The sequence below is a fragment of the Peromyscus maniculatus genome, chromosome 6 (genome assembly GCF_049852395.1).
Source record: "Peromyscus maniculatus bairdii isolate BWxNUB_F1_BW_parent chromosome 6, HU_Pman_BW_mat_3.1, whole genome shotgun sequence".
In the NCBI taxonomy this organism is placed as follows: domain Eukaryota; kingdom Metazoa; phylum Chordata; class Mammalia; order Rodentia; family Cricetidae; genus Peromyscus; species Peromyscus maniculatus.
This window is the reverse complement of record NC_134857.1, coordinates 115,011,035-115,027,763: the sequence shown is the minus strand read 5'-3', so window position 1 is coordinate 115,027,763 and position 16,729 is coordinate 115,011,035. Positions and strand designations below refer to the sequence as shown.

Genomic DNA, 16,729 nt, shown 5'->3' with positions numbered 1-16,729 from the left:
TTGTCTTTAGAGACAAGGTCTCATAAAGCCCCAGGGCAGCCTTGACCTCACTAAGTAGCCAAGGCTGGCCTTGGTCTCTTCTTGATCCCCCTGCCTCAGCTTTCAAAGTGCTAGGATTACAGGTATGTCCCATCATGCCAGCTATGGTTTCCTTTTTAAAATAGAAGAGTTAGCTTCAGAAGTGCAGAAGAGCTCAATGCATTCTTCCAGACGGGGTTCTGGATATTGTAACCACAGGCTAGCTGAGGTTACGGCTGATAAGTAAATACCACACTCCTCGAATACCTCTCTCTTGCTGATCAGACAGATCGTGAGTCACAAGCTCAAAGCCACGACTTGACTGTGTGTAATCAGATACTTATGAAGCTGTCCATAATTTCCTTCCTAACAACAACATTGTTTGTTCCTAAACTTTGGCAAACCTGTGCTGTCTAAATTCATTTCAGATCAACTACTATGCACTTTAGAGATAAAGACCATGTTATTTGCACCGAAAATGATCACTCACACAAAGTGAGAGAAAAAAAAAAAAAGCCTGCTCTCCACAAATAGCTCCGGCCTGTAGAAATGACAGGGGGCTTCTCTCCACTGCACCCTTGTTAACAGTAGGTGGACACTCTCCACTGCACCCTTGTTAACAGTGGGTGATCTTCTCTCCACTGCACCCTTGTTGACAGTAGGTGGTCTTCTCTCCACTGCACCCTTGTTAACAGTAGGTGGTCTTCTCTCCACTGCACCCTTGTTAACAGTAGGTGGTCTTCTCTCCACTGCACCCTTGTTAACAGTAGGTGGTCTTCTCTCCACTGCACCCTTGTTAACAGTAGGTGGACACTCTCCACTGCACCCTTGTTAACAGTGGGTGATCTTCTCTCCACTGCACCCTTGTTAACAGTGGGTGATCTTCTCTCCACTGCACCCTTGTTAACAGTAGGTGATCTTCTCTCCACTGCACCCTTGTTAACAGTAGGTGGCCACTCTCCACTGTTAAATGGCACAAACAGAAGTTACCAGGCTGGCATTTGCACAGCGCAGAGTTATCTGATCGCTTTTTAGTCAGATGTGTATCTTGTGTATCTGACGCCAAACAACCATTTTAGACACCTCTCTTTTCTATGTGGGCTCTATTACAACCAAGCAAATCTGGGTTTGGTTGTAAATACTCAAATAGCATAAAACATGACCAAAATGAAACACAGATACTAACAATATTTTCTTATCGGCCTTTGTTTGAATAATTACACTATTTTGTTTTGGGGTGAACCAAGGTGTTTAATTAGGGTTACTTATAGGATGTAAGGGTTATCTGCAGGAGCACGGATAATTTGCCAGTGGATACACCACTGAAGAAAATGTCTCCCCATCTCCAAAATCATTTACCTATAGGTCCTCTGGGAGGGGTGAGGCTTCATGAACCCTTCTCCCCAGATAGTTTTCTCTAAGGGAGCTAAAAATTAGAGTATGAAAGAGTATTAGCCTAATATTAGCAATATATTGTTTTCCTAAAACATATTAGTTTGTTGCAGTAATGAATAATATTGGAACTATTGAGGTTTAATTTCTAAAACCCTATTGGCCACTTTCTCAAAATTGATCATATTAGGTTTTGGGCTTTGTTCTGTTTTGTTTTGTTTTTTTAAGTTTTCAAGACAAAGTTTCTCTGTGTAGCCTTTGCTCTGTAGACCAGGCTGACCTCAAATTCACAGAAATCTGCCTGCCTCTGCCTCCTGAATGTTGGGAGTATTGGTTGTTTTTATGTTCCTGTGATCAAAATACCTGACAGAAACAACTGGAAGGCAGAGATTCTCAACCTGTGAGTCTTGACCCCTTGGCGAGGGGGTTGAATGACCCTTTCACAGGGTTGCGTATCAGATATCCTGCATATCAGATATTTACATTATGAATTACAGTTATGAAGCAGCAACGAAAATCATCTTATGATTGGGGGTCACCACAGCATGAGGAACTGTATTAAAGGGTCGCAGCATTGAGAGGGTTGAGAACTACTGACTGAAAAGGGTGTATTAGTTCCTTTTCTGCTGCTCTAGTAAAGCACTATGGCAAGGCAACTTGTGGAAGTTTATTTGGGCTTACAGATCTAGAGAGAAGCATCCCTGAGGGTGGAGCCGAGGCATGGCGCCTAGAGCAGGAAGCTGAGAGCTCATTTCTTTTACTGCAAGCCCAAAGCAGAGAGAACAGGAAATGGCATGAGTCTACAAACGCTCAAAGCCTGCCTCCGGTGACACACCTCCTCCGACAAGACCACACCTCCTAGGCCTCCCAAATAGCACCACACCAAGTATTCAAATGCCTGAGATTATGGGGAACTTTCATCTCTCAAACCAGCACAGGAGGAGAGGTTTAATTTGGGCTTGTGCTTTCAGGGAATTTTCAGTCCGCTGTGGTGGGAGAGGCCTGAGAGAAAAGCTGGCAGGCACCTGTGGCAGACTGTTCACTTGGTGGCTGACCAAGAATCAGAGAGTGGCTGGAACCAGGGCTGGTCTAACCTTCAAAGGCCTGCTCCTACTAACTTCCTTCCACCAGATAGGCCCTACCTCCCAGAGTGCACAGCCTCCCAGAAGAGCATTACCAGATAGAGAGCAAGTGTTTAAAACATGAGCCTGTGATGCGGCATATTGGATAGCACCGTGACTGCTAATAAAGTTAACCTTGAATCAGGGGGTGGAGCCAGTGACTAGCCGACCTGAATTAGCCATAGAGAAGCCAGGAATATGGATAGAGAAGATACAGGAAGGAGCAGGGAGGGACTTAGAGATTGCACACTCTCTTCCATCAGGGAAGTGTGGAGAGGTCAGCTGGTCTCTCTGCCGCTTCTTTGATCTATCAGTTTTTCACACCCTGATATCTGATTCCTGAGTCTTTCCTGGTAATAGAACAACTTAAATAAACACAGCAAGCTAGAGGATGCTTGATGCAACCACAGTATTGATCCTTGGCTATATATAAAGAATATACTCAGGTTTGTCAATCAATCTTGTTACAGCCAACAGAAAAACTCCTTTGGTTAGTCTTAACTTAGAGACGTTCTCTCAAGTGAAGTCAAAGAGATGTAAATACCTTGGAAAGGATTAAATACGATGGTAAGTTTCGCAAAGATTCCCAGCTTTTGTTCCTTTTTGATCCATTTCAACTACTCTGAAATTAAATAAATTCTTCTCAAGTGTTTCTTCCTCAACATTAGAGAAGTCCTGAGCAGGAGCCAGTGTTTTCTGGCCACTGATTCTGAGCAGGGGTCTAACTCCTGCTGAACCAGCCAGGGCACTCTGCAGTCCTCTCTGGACCTTCCGGAGCAAAGCTACACTGTTCGTTACTCCTCAGTACGCCCTTCCCCACGGCCGACTCTTTTCTCTTGGGAACATCTAATTCCTTACGTCTTGTTGTTGCATAGTAAGTTGTTTCCACCAAATTTCCTGTGCACTTATTTTCAAAGAAGTGGCTTAAACCTCAATGTTGCCCTGTATGTCATTTAAGACAGCGTCTGACGATTACCAAATATACCGTATCTGGTGGCCCTCACCTGAAACTACAAGAAGAAAAAGATAACTCCAAAGAGACTAATTCATGCAGACCAGTACAAAATCTGAGCTGAACTGCAATGTTTACTTTTTGGGTTTTGTTTTGTTTTATCAGAGTACTTCCATGTCAAAGTTCAGATTAAGTTTGGGGCTATATCCCTCCTCTGCCCCAGGTTCACAGTAAACATTTTCACTTAGGACAGAACTTCTAGACTTTATAGAACTTTTTCCATCAATGAGGCAAAGTTCAAAAGAAGGGAGCATTTCCATAGTTCTGAAAATGTCACATTTGAAGAAATGCTCCCAAAAAGAACAATGTCCACGAGGTTCACAGAATGAGCTTCAGGCAGCAGAGGTCAGTTTGGGGGTTGATTCCTTTGACCTCTGCATGATTTCCACGGTGATTGTTGGCATGCTAGCATTTTTCTCTTAGACAATGGCAGGGGATTAAGAAACATGGATGTACCTGCTTGACTATATCCTGTCTCTGCCTCACCATCATTAGGGTTACAGGCATGCATCACTGCACCCCGCTTTTATGTGGTGCATGCTGGCGATCAGGTCCTCACCTGGAAGTGGTGGCGCACGCCTTTAATCCCAGCACTCAGGAGGCAGAGGCAGGTGGATCTCTGAGTTCGAGACCAACCTGGTCTGCAGAGTGAGTTCCAGGACAGCCAGGGAAGCCCAGAGAAGCAAACAAAAACCACTCAGGTCCTCATGCTTGCCTGGTGAGCACTTTCCCAGCCAAGCCATCCCCATATTCCCTTCACTTATTCCTATTTAAATGGAAGAACATGTCAAGAAGGCAACAACTAGATACACAAATTGTGTTCGAAGCAAACTCAAGCAGATGAACTTGCTTTAGAAAGAGCTATATGGGGCTGGAGAGATGGTTCAGCACTTAAGAGCACTTGTTGCTCTTGTAGAGGACCCAGGTTTGATTCCTAGCACCCACATGGTGGCTCATAACCATCCATAACTCCAGATCCAGGGGCTCTGATGCCCCCCGCCTTGACCTTCTCCAGCACGTACATAAATGCCTGTAGGCCAAACACTCACAAATAAAATAAATGAATAAATCTAATTTTAAAACTATATGAAACCAGGGATACCATACAACAGACGTTCTCCAAAGAAACGTCCATGTCTATCATAATATTTACCAAAATGATCAATAATAAGAATATGCCAGATCCGGCACATGCCTTTAATCCCAGCACTCAGGAGGCAGAGCCAGGCGGATCTCTGTGAGTTCGAGGCCAGCCTGGTCTACAAAGCGAGTTCCAAGAAAGGCGCAAAGCTACACAGAGAAACCCTGTCTCGAAAAACTAAAAAAAAAAAAAAAAAAAAAAAAAAAAAAAAAAAAAAAAAGAATGTGTCAGATCCAATTCTCCATACACATTATCAGAATTCAAGAGTGAACACCAACATGTAAAAAACTTAGGCCAATAACAGATGTGGGAGAGACAGTATTTTATCACTGGCATTTTCTAGAACTCCCAAAATAATAATTAAAATTTGAAAGCAAAGCAAAACAGGGCAATCCACACCCACTTACTACATGGACTTGGGTGAACGGCTCTCACAGCTCCCTGAGGAAGCCACTGACAGTGGCATTTTGTAAATCTGAAACTAAGCTTTCGACAGGATGGAGGTGGACTGGCTTAAACATTATGTCCCCAAAATTCAGGTCTACCCCAAACCACAAAATGTGACCTTATTTGGAAATAATGCTTTAAAGATATCAATCATTGAGTTCGAATGAGGTCACACCTAGCTCTAGCCCAACGGATAGTATCTGTTTAAAGAAGGTAGGCGTGGTGACTCACGCCTGTGACCCCAGCATTTGGGAGGCAGAGACAGGGGAAAATGAGGTAAAGTTTCAGACCACTCTGGGCCACACAGTGAGAATTTGTCTCAAAAACAAAGTTAGAAAGAAAGAGAGGGTGGGGGGTGGGAAGGGAGGTGGAAAGGGCTGTGGTGAAGGAGACAGAAGCTGGAGTCTGGCATCTACAAAGCAAGGAAAGGGGGGGTTGCTGGCAGCAAGGAGGAAGAGACGAGGGCGGGCCTGGCACAGGTCTGTAGGGCAGCCGGGCCTGAGACGCACGTGGTCTGCACTGCCAGTGTCTGCTGCTGAGAGAGAACACACTCTCACTGTTTCCAGCAACGCACTTGGTTCGAATTTGCCCCGACACCACTGGGGAAATTAACACAGACATAAACACTGCACAGCCTCAGGGCACTCTCTGGATGGAAACACACCTTGATTATTCTGAATTTCACCCCTGTCTGGCTTGGAGCTAGTGAGGTCTTCAGAGAGCTCTGGGTAGCACTCAGAAAGAAAAAGCAAGAATTCCATGGCTGTCATGTTCTCTTTCTGCCCTAGGAAACTGCAAAGATGGAAATGGGGATTTAAACATCAAAGAAAGGAGTGAAGTGTATTTCAAATTTAAAAACTGAGGAAATCCCCCATTGCTTTTCTAATTAGAACGGCTATTGGCAATCTTCTCCTTCTGGCTTTGGGGTATGAGATACAAGTTCTAATTGACTGCTTACATTGTTTTATCACCTTCTGACAACAATTTAACTGAATAATCTTGTCATCAGAGACAATATAGTCTTCTGTTGCTTTCAGCCAAGTCAGTTACCTTCCATGGAGGGTGCTATGAGATAAGATATGCTAGAGGGGGGTGGCGGCTAAGTGACTTTCTATCCAAAAACGCAAACTATGATTATCATTCAAAACTGTTTTTTGGGTCAGTGAGTGAGATGGCTTAGCAGATAAAGGCTCCTACCGCACACACCCGATGGCCACGTTTGGTTTCCCAGGACCCACGTGGAGGAAGGAGAGAACCAACTCCACGACACTGACCTTTGACCCCCAGGTAGGAGCTGGAGGAAACCGTTCCTTCTCTCCGGTGCTTCGGTCACAGCGACGCAGAAGTAACTAGCACACTATAGACACCAACCACCGTGAAAACTCTGGTTCCTAGCACATCGATACATCCACTGACTCGCTCAGAGGCCCACGTGTGGACCATAGCCTAACCCACAGCGGGCCACAGTTACAAACTGGTGAAGTCAGACATGTCAGCGTTAGTGGTTGCCACAGCCACTGCCTTGACGCCGTCATTGCTGGAACCCTTGCAGTTTGGTTCCACTCTGATCAAGGCAGCCAGTGGCCTCCTCGCTGCCAAACCCACGGGACCCTTCGGTTCTTTCTATCATGAACACCTTTGCAACGGCTGATGCTTGTGAGCGCGGCCTGCTCCCTGAACAGTCTCCCTCCAGCTCTGCACCCCTCCCTGCAAACCGGGTGACTCTCTACCTCTGACCGTTCCTGCTCAGTTTTCTCTACAGACTGTTCTCTTGCCACGTCCTTATTTTAATTCCTCAGGGTTCAGCCCTCTTTGTGCCCTCCCTGAGGTGGTTCATCCCATGCCACAGCTACAGTTATCTGCATTCTGCCAATTTACACATCCGTATTCCTAACCCAGTTCAAATCCTTATTTTGTTTTGTTTCCATGTTTTCTTTAGAGATGGGGCCTTACCAGATAGTCCAGGCTGGCCTCAAACTCTGACCCCGTACCTCACTCTCCCAAGTGCTAGGATTAAAGGCATGTACCACCATGCCTGGCTCGCCTCCAGAGTTCTCTATTTCTCTAGCAGACTCATCAAATGTCATGACAAGTGCTGGTTTAATGAAGTCACCTCCCAGCCGAATTATTAGTCTTATTAAGGTCTCAAAGAAATAAATGCAATGCATTATCCCCAGTTTTATCAGGAGCATAGCAGTCAAAGCACAATAGGACCCCAAGAGGTAACTGAATGAATAGGCACCAACAATCATGATCTCCACGGAAGCCGCACAGGGAGACAGTATGCTCCACACCTATGCAGGAATGCAGGGACAGGCTGACACATCCCCTTCAATGTTCAAAGGCTGACATCTTCATGCAGAGTGAACAATGGTACAACCAATATAAGCCTACATGAAAAGGAACGATGTACCACAAATACAAGCCCTTCTTTTTTCTCTATAGTAAGCTTGAACAACTCACTATTTTTCACATTTTTATGAAGACAACACACAATAAATCATTATGTGGAAGAACACGCTTCCCCGGCCAAGAGAATGAGAAAAGAAGTCCAAGAATCGTCCTCAAACATGCTAAGCATGTGTGCACACACTCACATTCATACTGTCTAAGAAATATGTAGCACACTTAAACAAAAGAAAAATTCAAATGAACTGTATAATGGTATATCCTATACTCAGGATGCCATCTGAGCCCAAGGAGAGGTGATGCCCATTGTGAGAGATGGCACCACAGGGCAACCTCCGTCATCTGTAGATACCAAAGGTTGATGTCAGGGGAAGGAAAACTCTAGGTATGAATTATTGTCACTGCTATTTAGATCCTGTGGCTGTGATAGGCTAGACCTGAATTATGTCATTCCGATGCCCCCATTTTAACACAAGGGTATGGCACTTACAGGGTTGAGTAAACCCATATAACTAAGAACGTGCAGTTCTTTGCATTTCTAAGTGCTATACCCCGAAGTGGGAAGGAGGGAAAAGTTAGAGAGCATCAATAGAAGCATGTGAACTTGGAAAATGAAGACAATTGGCTAAAGAAGTAAGTATAAGTTAGTGTTGCTGTTGTTGCTCCGTGGATTAGGAGTAAAAAGAAAAAGGGTTAGGCCACGTTCCTTCTTATCATATGATCCTTCTAATGGTATTTACACTTTAAAATTACACAGATGTGTTACTTAGATGTAACGCAAGAGCACACTTGAGAAGACCGAGGATGTGACACACTGGGAGAGACAGTCTGAGTTCTGATCCCAGCTTAAATCCCAACACCAAGAAAGAAGGAAAACAAGGAAAGAGCGTGAAACATGGAAGACTGTGGCCAAACGAGAAATCTGATCCATTTAGGAACCCACAGCGATACACCTTTGAATGCTATTACTCTGGGGGGTAGAACTGTAAATTTTACTAATTTCTTCTTTTCTTTCAAATCTCAGCACTGCTATTTTATTAAGACATAACTTCCTTTTCACAAAATAGTGTACTTACTTACCATGGCTGACTTTTTAATATTTAGGCTTCCATCCAGCTCAAAGAGAACTGTCATGCTGTATCCAGTCTGGTTTCCATGTCCACGAGGCCACCAGGTCTCCACAGCAACCTCCTTTTAAGAAATAATTCGTTCTAAGTGATGTGACACATTTTTATAAAAATAGTATGACTCATCACGTTACATGACTTTCTCAATAGTGAAGCATAAACTGTGTCCTAAAGCAGCATAAATTTCCATGCCTACTCTCTGCCAAAGTCTAGCCACAGAATAACTGTTTTAAAACTTTATGCTTTTATTTGTTTGCTTATCTTGAGTCAGGGTCTCCTGAGCCCAAGTTGGCTTCAAACTCTGTGTGTAGCAGAGGAGGACCGTGAACTTCTGATCCTCCTGCCTCCACCTCCAGAATCCTAGGGTTACAGTTTATGTGGTACTGGGGATCAAACTCAGGACTTCACACATACTAGGGAAGGATTCTACCGACTGAACTATGTTCCCAGCCCCTCCACTGAGAATATCTAAGCAATCAACATGCTGGGAGCGTAGCGCAGATTACTAGACCAGAGCACCTCTGTGTTCAAGTAACAGCTGTTCCCTGCCCTACCGCTCCAAAGTGTGTTTACTCTATAGTCTCAACACCTAGAATTGGACTTAGAAGTTGACTCTTCTATGCCCAGGACTGAAGCTCTTGTTTCTTTCAAGTTGTTGTTACTCTGCTCTGTCTTTGCCTGTTCACAATCATCAACCAGATTAATAGAAAAAAACGGAAGCTAAAACCTACCCCATCTAAACATGAACAAACCTTGAGTCCAAGTTTAGAGTGTTACAGGTGGAAAAAATACCAATATTCAAAGCCAATGAAAATGAATGGAAAAGAACCACCACACTGAAACCAGAAATGCAAATTAAGGATGTAACTGACTTCTTAGAATAAAAATTGACAAATTAATCACATATTTTTCTATTATATTAATCTTAGATGTGAGAAATCATTCATTAGTTAATGTACAGAATATATGAGAAGTTAAAAATAAGTGCAAAAATGCTGTATGTGGTGATATACACCTGTATACCTGGAATCTCATCACTTAAGAGTCCCAAAGGCCAGAGGATGACTTCAAGTTGGAGAGCAGTCTGAGCTACACACTGGGTTTTAGGCCAGCCTGGGCTACGATGCAAGACCCTATGTCAAACAAACAAACAAACAAGAAAAGAAGCCAGCCTGGGCTGCTTAGTGAGTTCCACTTTGTACCACAGTGTGCAATCTTGTCTCCAAAGAAAAAAATCCTAAATAAATGAAACCCCTAAAAATGAAAAGGTAGTAAGGAAATGATTAGAAAATACAAGGAGAAAGTAAATGCCCAACCCGCTCTGCCGTTTCTCCCCTTGGACAGCAAGTGCGTTCATCCAGCATTTCCCCGGAAGTGACATCACTCACCTTGCTAATTTTCACAAGGAGTTTAACAACCCTTTGCCTCTGTTGAAGTTTAATGTTGTATTGCTGCCGTATTTTCAGTTTAGGGATGGCTACAGTCACCTGACCACCAACTGGCTTGGAGCTGACAACGTCAAACGAAGCCTCGATTTCAATATTCCACTCCAGAGAAGCGTTATCTACAGCACAAAAGAAGAAAGGGACTCGTGCTAAGCGCCAACGCTGTGTGCGACAGGACTCACTGGAAATAAGACAGGAGCAGCGGCTTTGCAGTGAGTGCTCCACTAGGGCTAAGCAGTGAGTGCTCCTCTAGGGCTACGCAGTGAGTGCTCCACTGTGGCTATGCAGTGAGTGCTCCACTGTGGCTATGCAGTGAGTGCTCCACTAGAGCTATGCAGTGAGTGCTCCACTAGGGCTAAGCAGTGAGTGCTCCACTGTGGCTTCGCAGTGAGTGCTCCACTGTGGCTACGCAGTGAGTGCTCCACTGTGGCTACGCAGTGAGTGCTCCACTGTGGCTACGCAGTGAGTGCTCCACTAGGGCTATGCAGTGAGTGCTCCACTGTGGCTATGCAGTGAGTGCTCCACTGTGGCTATGCAGTGAGTGCTCCACTGTGGCTACGCAGTGAGTGCTCCACTGTGGCTACGCAGTGAGTGCTCCACTGTGGCTATGCAGTGAGTGCTCCACTAGGGCTAAGCAGTGAGTGCTCCACTAGGGCTAAGCAGTGAGTGCTCCACTAGGGCTAAGCAGTGAGTGCTCCACTAGGGCTAAACAGTGAGTGCTCCACTAGGGCTAAGCAGTGAGTGCTCCACTAGGGCTATGCAGTGAGTGCTCCACTAGGGCTATGCAGTGAGTGCTCCACTGTGGCTATGCAGTGAGTGCTCCACTAGGGCTAAGCAGTGAGTGCTCCACTAGGGATAAGCAGTGAGTGCTCCACTAGGGCTAAGCAGTGAGTGCTCCACTAGGGATAAGCAGTGAGTGCTCCACTAGGGCTAAGCAGTGAGTGCTCCACTATGCTGCCACTGAAGAAAGCTAAGAGGAAACGTTCTTTTAATCTGCAGAGTGGAATCCTTTGTTCTAAACAACCAGAATTGTGCATTTTATACAGACTTATAGTAGCACAGGGAAAATTAAGCAACTGGAGTTCACAAAACCTTAAATAACCAGTAATTTTGTGATATTATCAGAATAGCGTATAATCCTGTCTAGTCATCATATGCAGTGGGACCTAGACATAGGAGGTGCATCTCTTCCAGAATCTACAAGTTGCCAGTTCCTAAATTCAGCTCTCTTGTATGCAAGATACTTTTGAAAGTATTACTGGGAGGCAAGAACAGAAGAAAAGGGCGGCAGGTACCCCAGAATCCTGTCCTTCTCAGCCCAGCTAAGTCTGATGTTCTCTCCCTCACTCTCACACTCTAGGCCCAGACAAGAAGTGAACTCTTAAGGGAACCCGTGGGTAGGCAAGGCTGGCCTACCCTGTCTGTGAGGCTCTCCTTGGCCTGCAGCCTCCATTCTCACACCCTGTGTTCGTGCAGAAGAAACTGCAGCTTCTTTTGGTCCTGTGATCTCGACCCAGAAGACAGTCCAGAGGACAGCAAAGATTGTGTTCTAAACAATGACTCATTTCAGGGGTTTCCCGGGGCCAGCTCATGCACTCATACAGGTTCTTGAAAGGAAAGAAGGAAAAGAACAAAAGGAAAGGGAGGGGAGGGGAGGGGAGGGGAGGGGAGGGGAGGGGAGGGGAGGGGAGGGGAGGGGAGGGGAGGGGAGGGGAGGGGAAGATGGATGAGGTTTGTCTGGCCTGGATAGGAATCCATAATAATGCCAAGCAGACATATCCCCATTCACTAAGGCTTCTCTAGCACGTGTGCAACACATTTGACTGAAAATCTCTCAAGAAAGGCTGAGGGTTATGACCAAGTAGGAGAGTGCTGGCCTAGTGCATGTGAAGTCTTGGGTTTCATCTCCAGCCTAAGAGAGTAAAGACTTCTCCATTGGTGAATTCCTTCACCCTCTGGGATTTGCTTCTTGAGTGCTGGGATTAAAGGCAGTCTCAGCCCACACCTTTAATCCCAGCACTTGGGAGGCAGAGGCAGTTGGATCTCTGTAAGTTTGAGGCCAGCCTGGTCTACAGAGTGAGTTCAAAGACAGCCAGGGATACACAGAGAAACCCTGTCTCAAACAAACAAACAAACAAACAAACAAACAAACAACAACAATTCTCCAAAGAGTCCCAGCTTTTCTATTATAACAGACTCCACTTCTTTATCTGGATGTGGCTGACAGAAGAAAAGGGGGAGAGGAGAGTTGGCTCAGGAGGTCAAGGCAGCTGCCACACAACCTGAGGGTCTGAGTTCTAGCCCCAAGCCCCACATGGAAGAAGGAGAGAATCGATTGACTCACGCATGTACACAAGCACACGAGTGTGCACACACATACATGAAATGAATAAATAAAATGTAATGTTTCCAAAAGGAAAGAAGCCTCTTTATTCAGCTGTCTAGAAGAAAACAGCGTAAAAAAGAAATGGAGAGCTGGGCGTGGTGGTGCACACATGTGATCCCAGCACTTGGGAAGTAGAGGCAGGAATTCCTGGAGTTCGAGGTCACCTTCTGCTACACAGTGAGCAAAAGAGTCTTCTGAGCCACATGACACCCTGTCTGAAAAGACATACAAAACATAAAGGAGAGAGAGAAGCTAAGTTAGTTGAGCTCATTAAGTCTTGCAATATGTTCCTGGATGACGTGCTTTCAAACCATATCTTATGGGGCTGAAGAGATGGCTCAGAGGTTAAGATTGCTTGCTGCTCTTCTAGAGGACCAGGATTATATTCCCAGCATACATGTCAGACAGTTCACAACTAACTGTAACTCCAGCTCCGGGAGATCCTACGCCCTCTCCTGGCCTTCTTGGGTACTTGCATTCCGGGCACATACCCACACACAGACACATACAATAAATACTTAAAAAAAATACCATATCCTAAGCCTTGCTTTAGCCTGTGCCTACACTAATAAAGTCTCAGGCATCGATGTCTCCATCCACCATATGGTATCTGGCTTCAAGAGAAACTGAGTTTTTCCACAACTCTTACAAGGTGGAAATGAGATGTCTGATTTGAGAACAAAAGGAAAGAACCATGGGACATTAGAGGCAGAAGGAACTTGGACGTCTCCTAGCCTCTCGGGCAGGTTTCTGAGACCCTACCGGTAGCCCTCCCTCATAGCCGCCAAATCCAGCTGACAGGGAGAGGCCCTGGGCTTTCCGACTTGCTCTCACAGCTTCCCACTGCATGGCTAGGGAGGTGCCCAGCCAACAGAATGACCCTGGGGACATGAATTTGTATATGAATGATGAGGAACAGCACAAGAACTTTCCATCTTTCATAGTGCAAGTCCAATATCAGATACGTTCAACGTGAAACTACTGTGAGGGAAGCCTACCCGAAACCAGCACACAGTCACTCTTAGAGATGAAAATTAAGTCTTTATTGCCAGTCGGAGGCTGACAGGAAACTTGCCCAAATCATGCAGCCCTGAGCCTTACAGCCCTTTGTCTTTTATACATAAAAACCATATGAGTTGTCACACTTCAGTTAGCAAGCAGCAGAACTACAGAAGCCCAAAAGCAAGGTTAGTCATTTAAGGACTGTCCTGGACCATGGACTAGGTCTTTGGTGGAGTTGGTCTTTGTTCCCACTCCGGCAGGTGCTGGAACCCATATGCTGGGTTTTAAGCTCAGAATTGGGCTTCTAACATGGTGTCAGTCGTGCTAAGGTCAGGGGGTCTGTTAAAAAGCAAAGCACTTGGAACGAAGTAGAACATTGAGTCTGCATATCTCAAGGCTCGAGAGATCAATGGCTTAGCAGTTCAGAGCACCAGCTGCACTTCCAGGGGACCTGGGTTTGTTTCCTAGCATCCACTTGGTAACTAACAACCACCTGTAACTCCAGTTCCAGGGCATCCAGTACCCTCTTCTGAACTCCTCAAGCTCCTGGCACACATGTTGTACACATACATACATGCAAGCTAAACACTCACACATGTAAAATAAAAAATAACTGAATCATTTTTGTGAATGTTGTCCTGAAAATAAGAGGAGCTTGGAAGGCAGAACCCTGAATCCCATGGAGAGTATGTTTGACCCTACACTGTGATGACATGGTGCCATCCATGCACAGTCCCTCCATTCCTCCAACACCATCTTTGTACCCAAGCTACCTGAAAAGGGTAGGACAACAGTCCTGTGAGCACCTTGGAAAAACAAGAGAAAGACTTTTCCTGAATAAGTACTCCCTGAAACTCCGGACAGGTCTACACACTCTGGCCAAAGTGCTTCTCTAACTCTAACAGTGCACCTGGAGAAACGTCCCAGTTAAGAATGCCAAGCAGCCTGGTGAGATGGCTCAGTGGTTAAGTGTCCTGACTGTTCTTGCAGAGGACTGAGTTTGGGTCCCAGCACTCATATCAGGTGACTCATAATTCCTATAGTTCCAGTTCTAGGAGACTGGACACCCTCTGGCTTTCAAGGGCACTTGCACGCACGTGATGGACATAAACTCATGCAAACACACATATATGCACATTTTTTTTAATTTTAAAAACAAAAACAGACAAGCATGGAGGGCAGGGGCCTTTAATCCCAGCACTCAGGAGGCAGAGGCAGGTAGATCTCTGAGTTCAAGGCCAGCGGTCCACATAGTGAATTCAAGGCCAGCCTGGTCTACGTGGTGAGTGAATATCAGAAGGGCTGCAGTGATGACTGGGTGGGCAAAGTGCTCGCCATCCGGGTGTGAGGCCCTGAGTTTGAATTCCCTGAATCTTGTGAAGCTGGGTACTCTAGCACACATCTGTAACCACTAGTGAGACTGGAGGTGAAGACAGAAGACTCCTCAACAGCTCGTGGCTAGGTATCCTGACATACTCCACAGAGGTCTGAAACAGAATGGAAGACTATGGCTCACACCCAGAGCTGTCTTCTGACCTCCAAGTCTGCGCTCCGGTGAGAGAGGGAGGGAGCCAGACAGTAGCCAGGGTTTAAGGACAAACAAGGAAACAGAAGCCAGGAGGCACGGGCTGGGGTCTGCAATCCGTGATCATTGCTGGTGCTAAAAGGGGGGATTTTATCTCGCTGGCAGAGAAGGCTGATCAGAGGCAGCTGCCTTGATTGACGTTCTCCTGCTGAGTCCCTCACTGGCACCCTCCCACGCTCTGCCCTCCTGAGTGAGCCTTTATTAGAAAATGAGAGGCTAGAGGGGAAAGCGGTCCTGGGCGTTTGAAGAAGGCATGACCACCCCACGCTGCAATCTCTGGATCACGGGCTGTGTAAATTCCGACATCACTCCGAACTCCCCACACCGTGGAATGTGTAAACTCAGGCACCACACATTTTCCCAGACTCACATGAGAATTGCAGGACAGATTCAAGCAGCTATTTTTCAGGGAAGCTGCCGACTGCACTAGCCAGAAAGGCAGCCTCCTGGCTGATTAACACAACCCTGCCCCTGCTTCACCAATGGACAGAGCTCCTTGCCTATTTAGAGGAAATCCTGAACTAAAACAGAACCGAAAGCAAAACCCCCGAAGGCAAAAATCCAACCAAAATAAGGGCAAGCCAGCGAGAATGTGGCATACCTGAGGGACCAGGCAGCTGGCAAGGCTCAGGCGGCCTCCTGTGGATGAAGCTATTTTAAAGGAAGACAATGGCATTTTCGGGGGAAAGAAATTCAGAAATGAAGAAGAAAGAGAATCCAAAGGAACAGAGAATGCCCATGGCTGCCTGCCAACCAGACGCTCAGCAGGACTGACACATTCTTGCCATGGTTTTGCATTATGTTTTCCAAAGGAGGCTGGAGTAAAGAGCAGCTGGACACTTCAGCACAGAGTCCATCGCAGGCCACAGTCCAGCTGGGAGGACAGCCCCTTCCTCCACCTCACAGACAGCACATCTAGAGTGAAGGAGGGGGCGGAGGTAGCACCCCCGTGTGGGCAGGGCAAGAATGGAGCACCTCTGAGGTGGTGGACATATCGTTAACACAACACAGATACCAACAGCCCTGCTCAGCTCAGGAAGTCCAAAGGCAGGCTGCAGAGATGGCCTGGTGGGTAAGAGCACCTGCTGTGTGAACATGAGGACCTGAGTTCAGGTCCTAGCACCAACATAAAATGCTAAGTGTGACGGGCACATACCTATAACCCCAGTGCTGGGGGGGGGGGGAGGGTGGAGACAGGAGGATGGCTGGGACTTGCTGGCTACCGCATAGCTAGAGTTTTGTGGAGAGACCCTATATCAAGGAAATTAGTGGAGATTGATAGACCCGGGGTCCCCTCTGGCCTCTGTATGCACACACACATACTCACATACCATATAGACATTCACATAAAAGACGTTTAGAAAGAAAGAAATACACAGCATAAATACAAAATTAAGAACAATTAAGTGCAGAAGCAAGGAAACTGGCCGTGGGTGGAAACGTGGCTCTGAGGAGAGTGCGGGAAGCCTAGCGTGGAGTCGGAGTCAGTGATGGGGAAGGGTGGCCAGGGCAGGGGGATGTCTCAAGTGTGAGGCAGCCTGGGCTACAGAGTGAGCTCAAGCAAACCACCCAATCTTCCCTTCCTTTCTTCCTCCCCTTCCTGTCATTTCCCCGCCCCCATATCAAAAAAAAAAATTCTAACAG

The 16,729-nt window shown here is 46.2% G+C and overlaps 1 protein-coding gene across 4 annotated transcripts in view; it reads right to left on the bottom strand.

The window, feature by feature from the left end:
• Manba (mannosidase beta) overlaps positions 1-16,729 on the bottom strand; it is a 91,854-nt gene that overhangs the window by 43,281 nt on the left and 31,844 nt on the right. For 3 of the 4 annotated variants that reach the window (XM_006970338.4, XM_076575032.1, XM_076575031.1), the window contains 2 exons: positions 10,056-10,231; positions 8,621-8,731 (listed from right to left, as the gene is read on the bottom strand). In XM_006970338.4, the coding sequence (XP_006970400.1) occupies positions 8,621-8,731; positions 10,056-10,231 (287 nt within the window). The remainder of the gene's footprint in view (positions 1-8,620; positions 8,732-10,055; positions 10,232-16,729) is intronic. The other variant, XM_042279974.2, reaches the window with a different exon arrangement.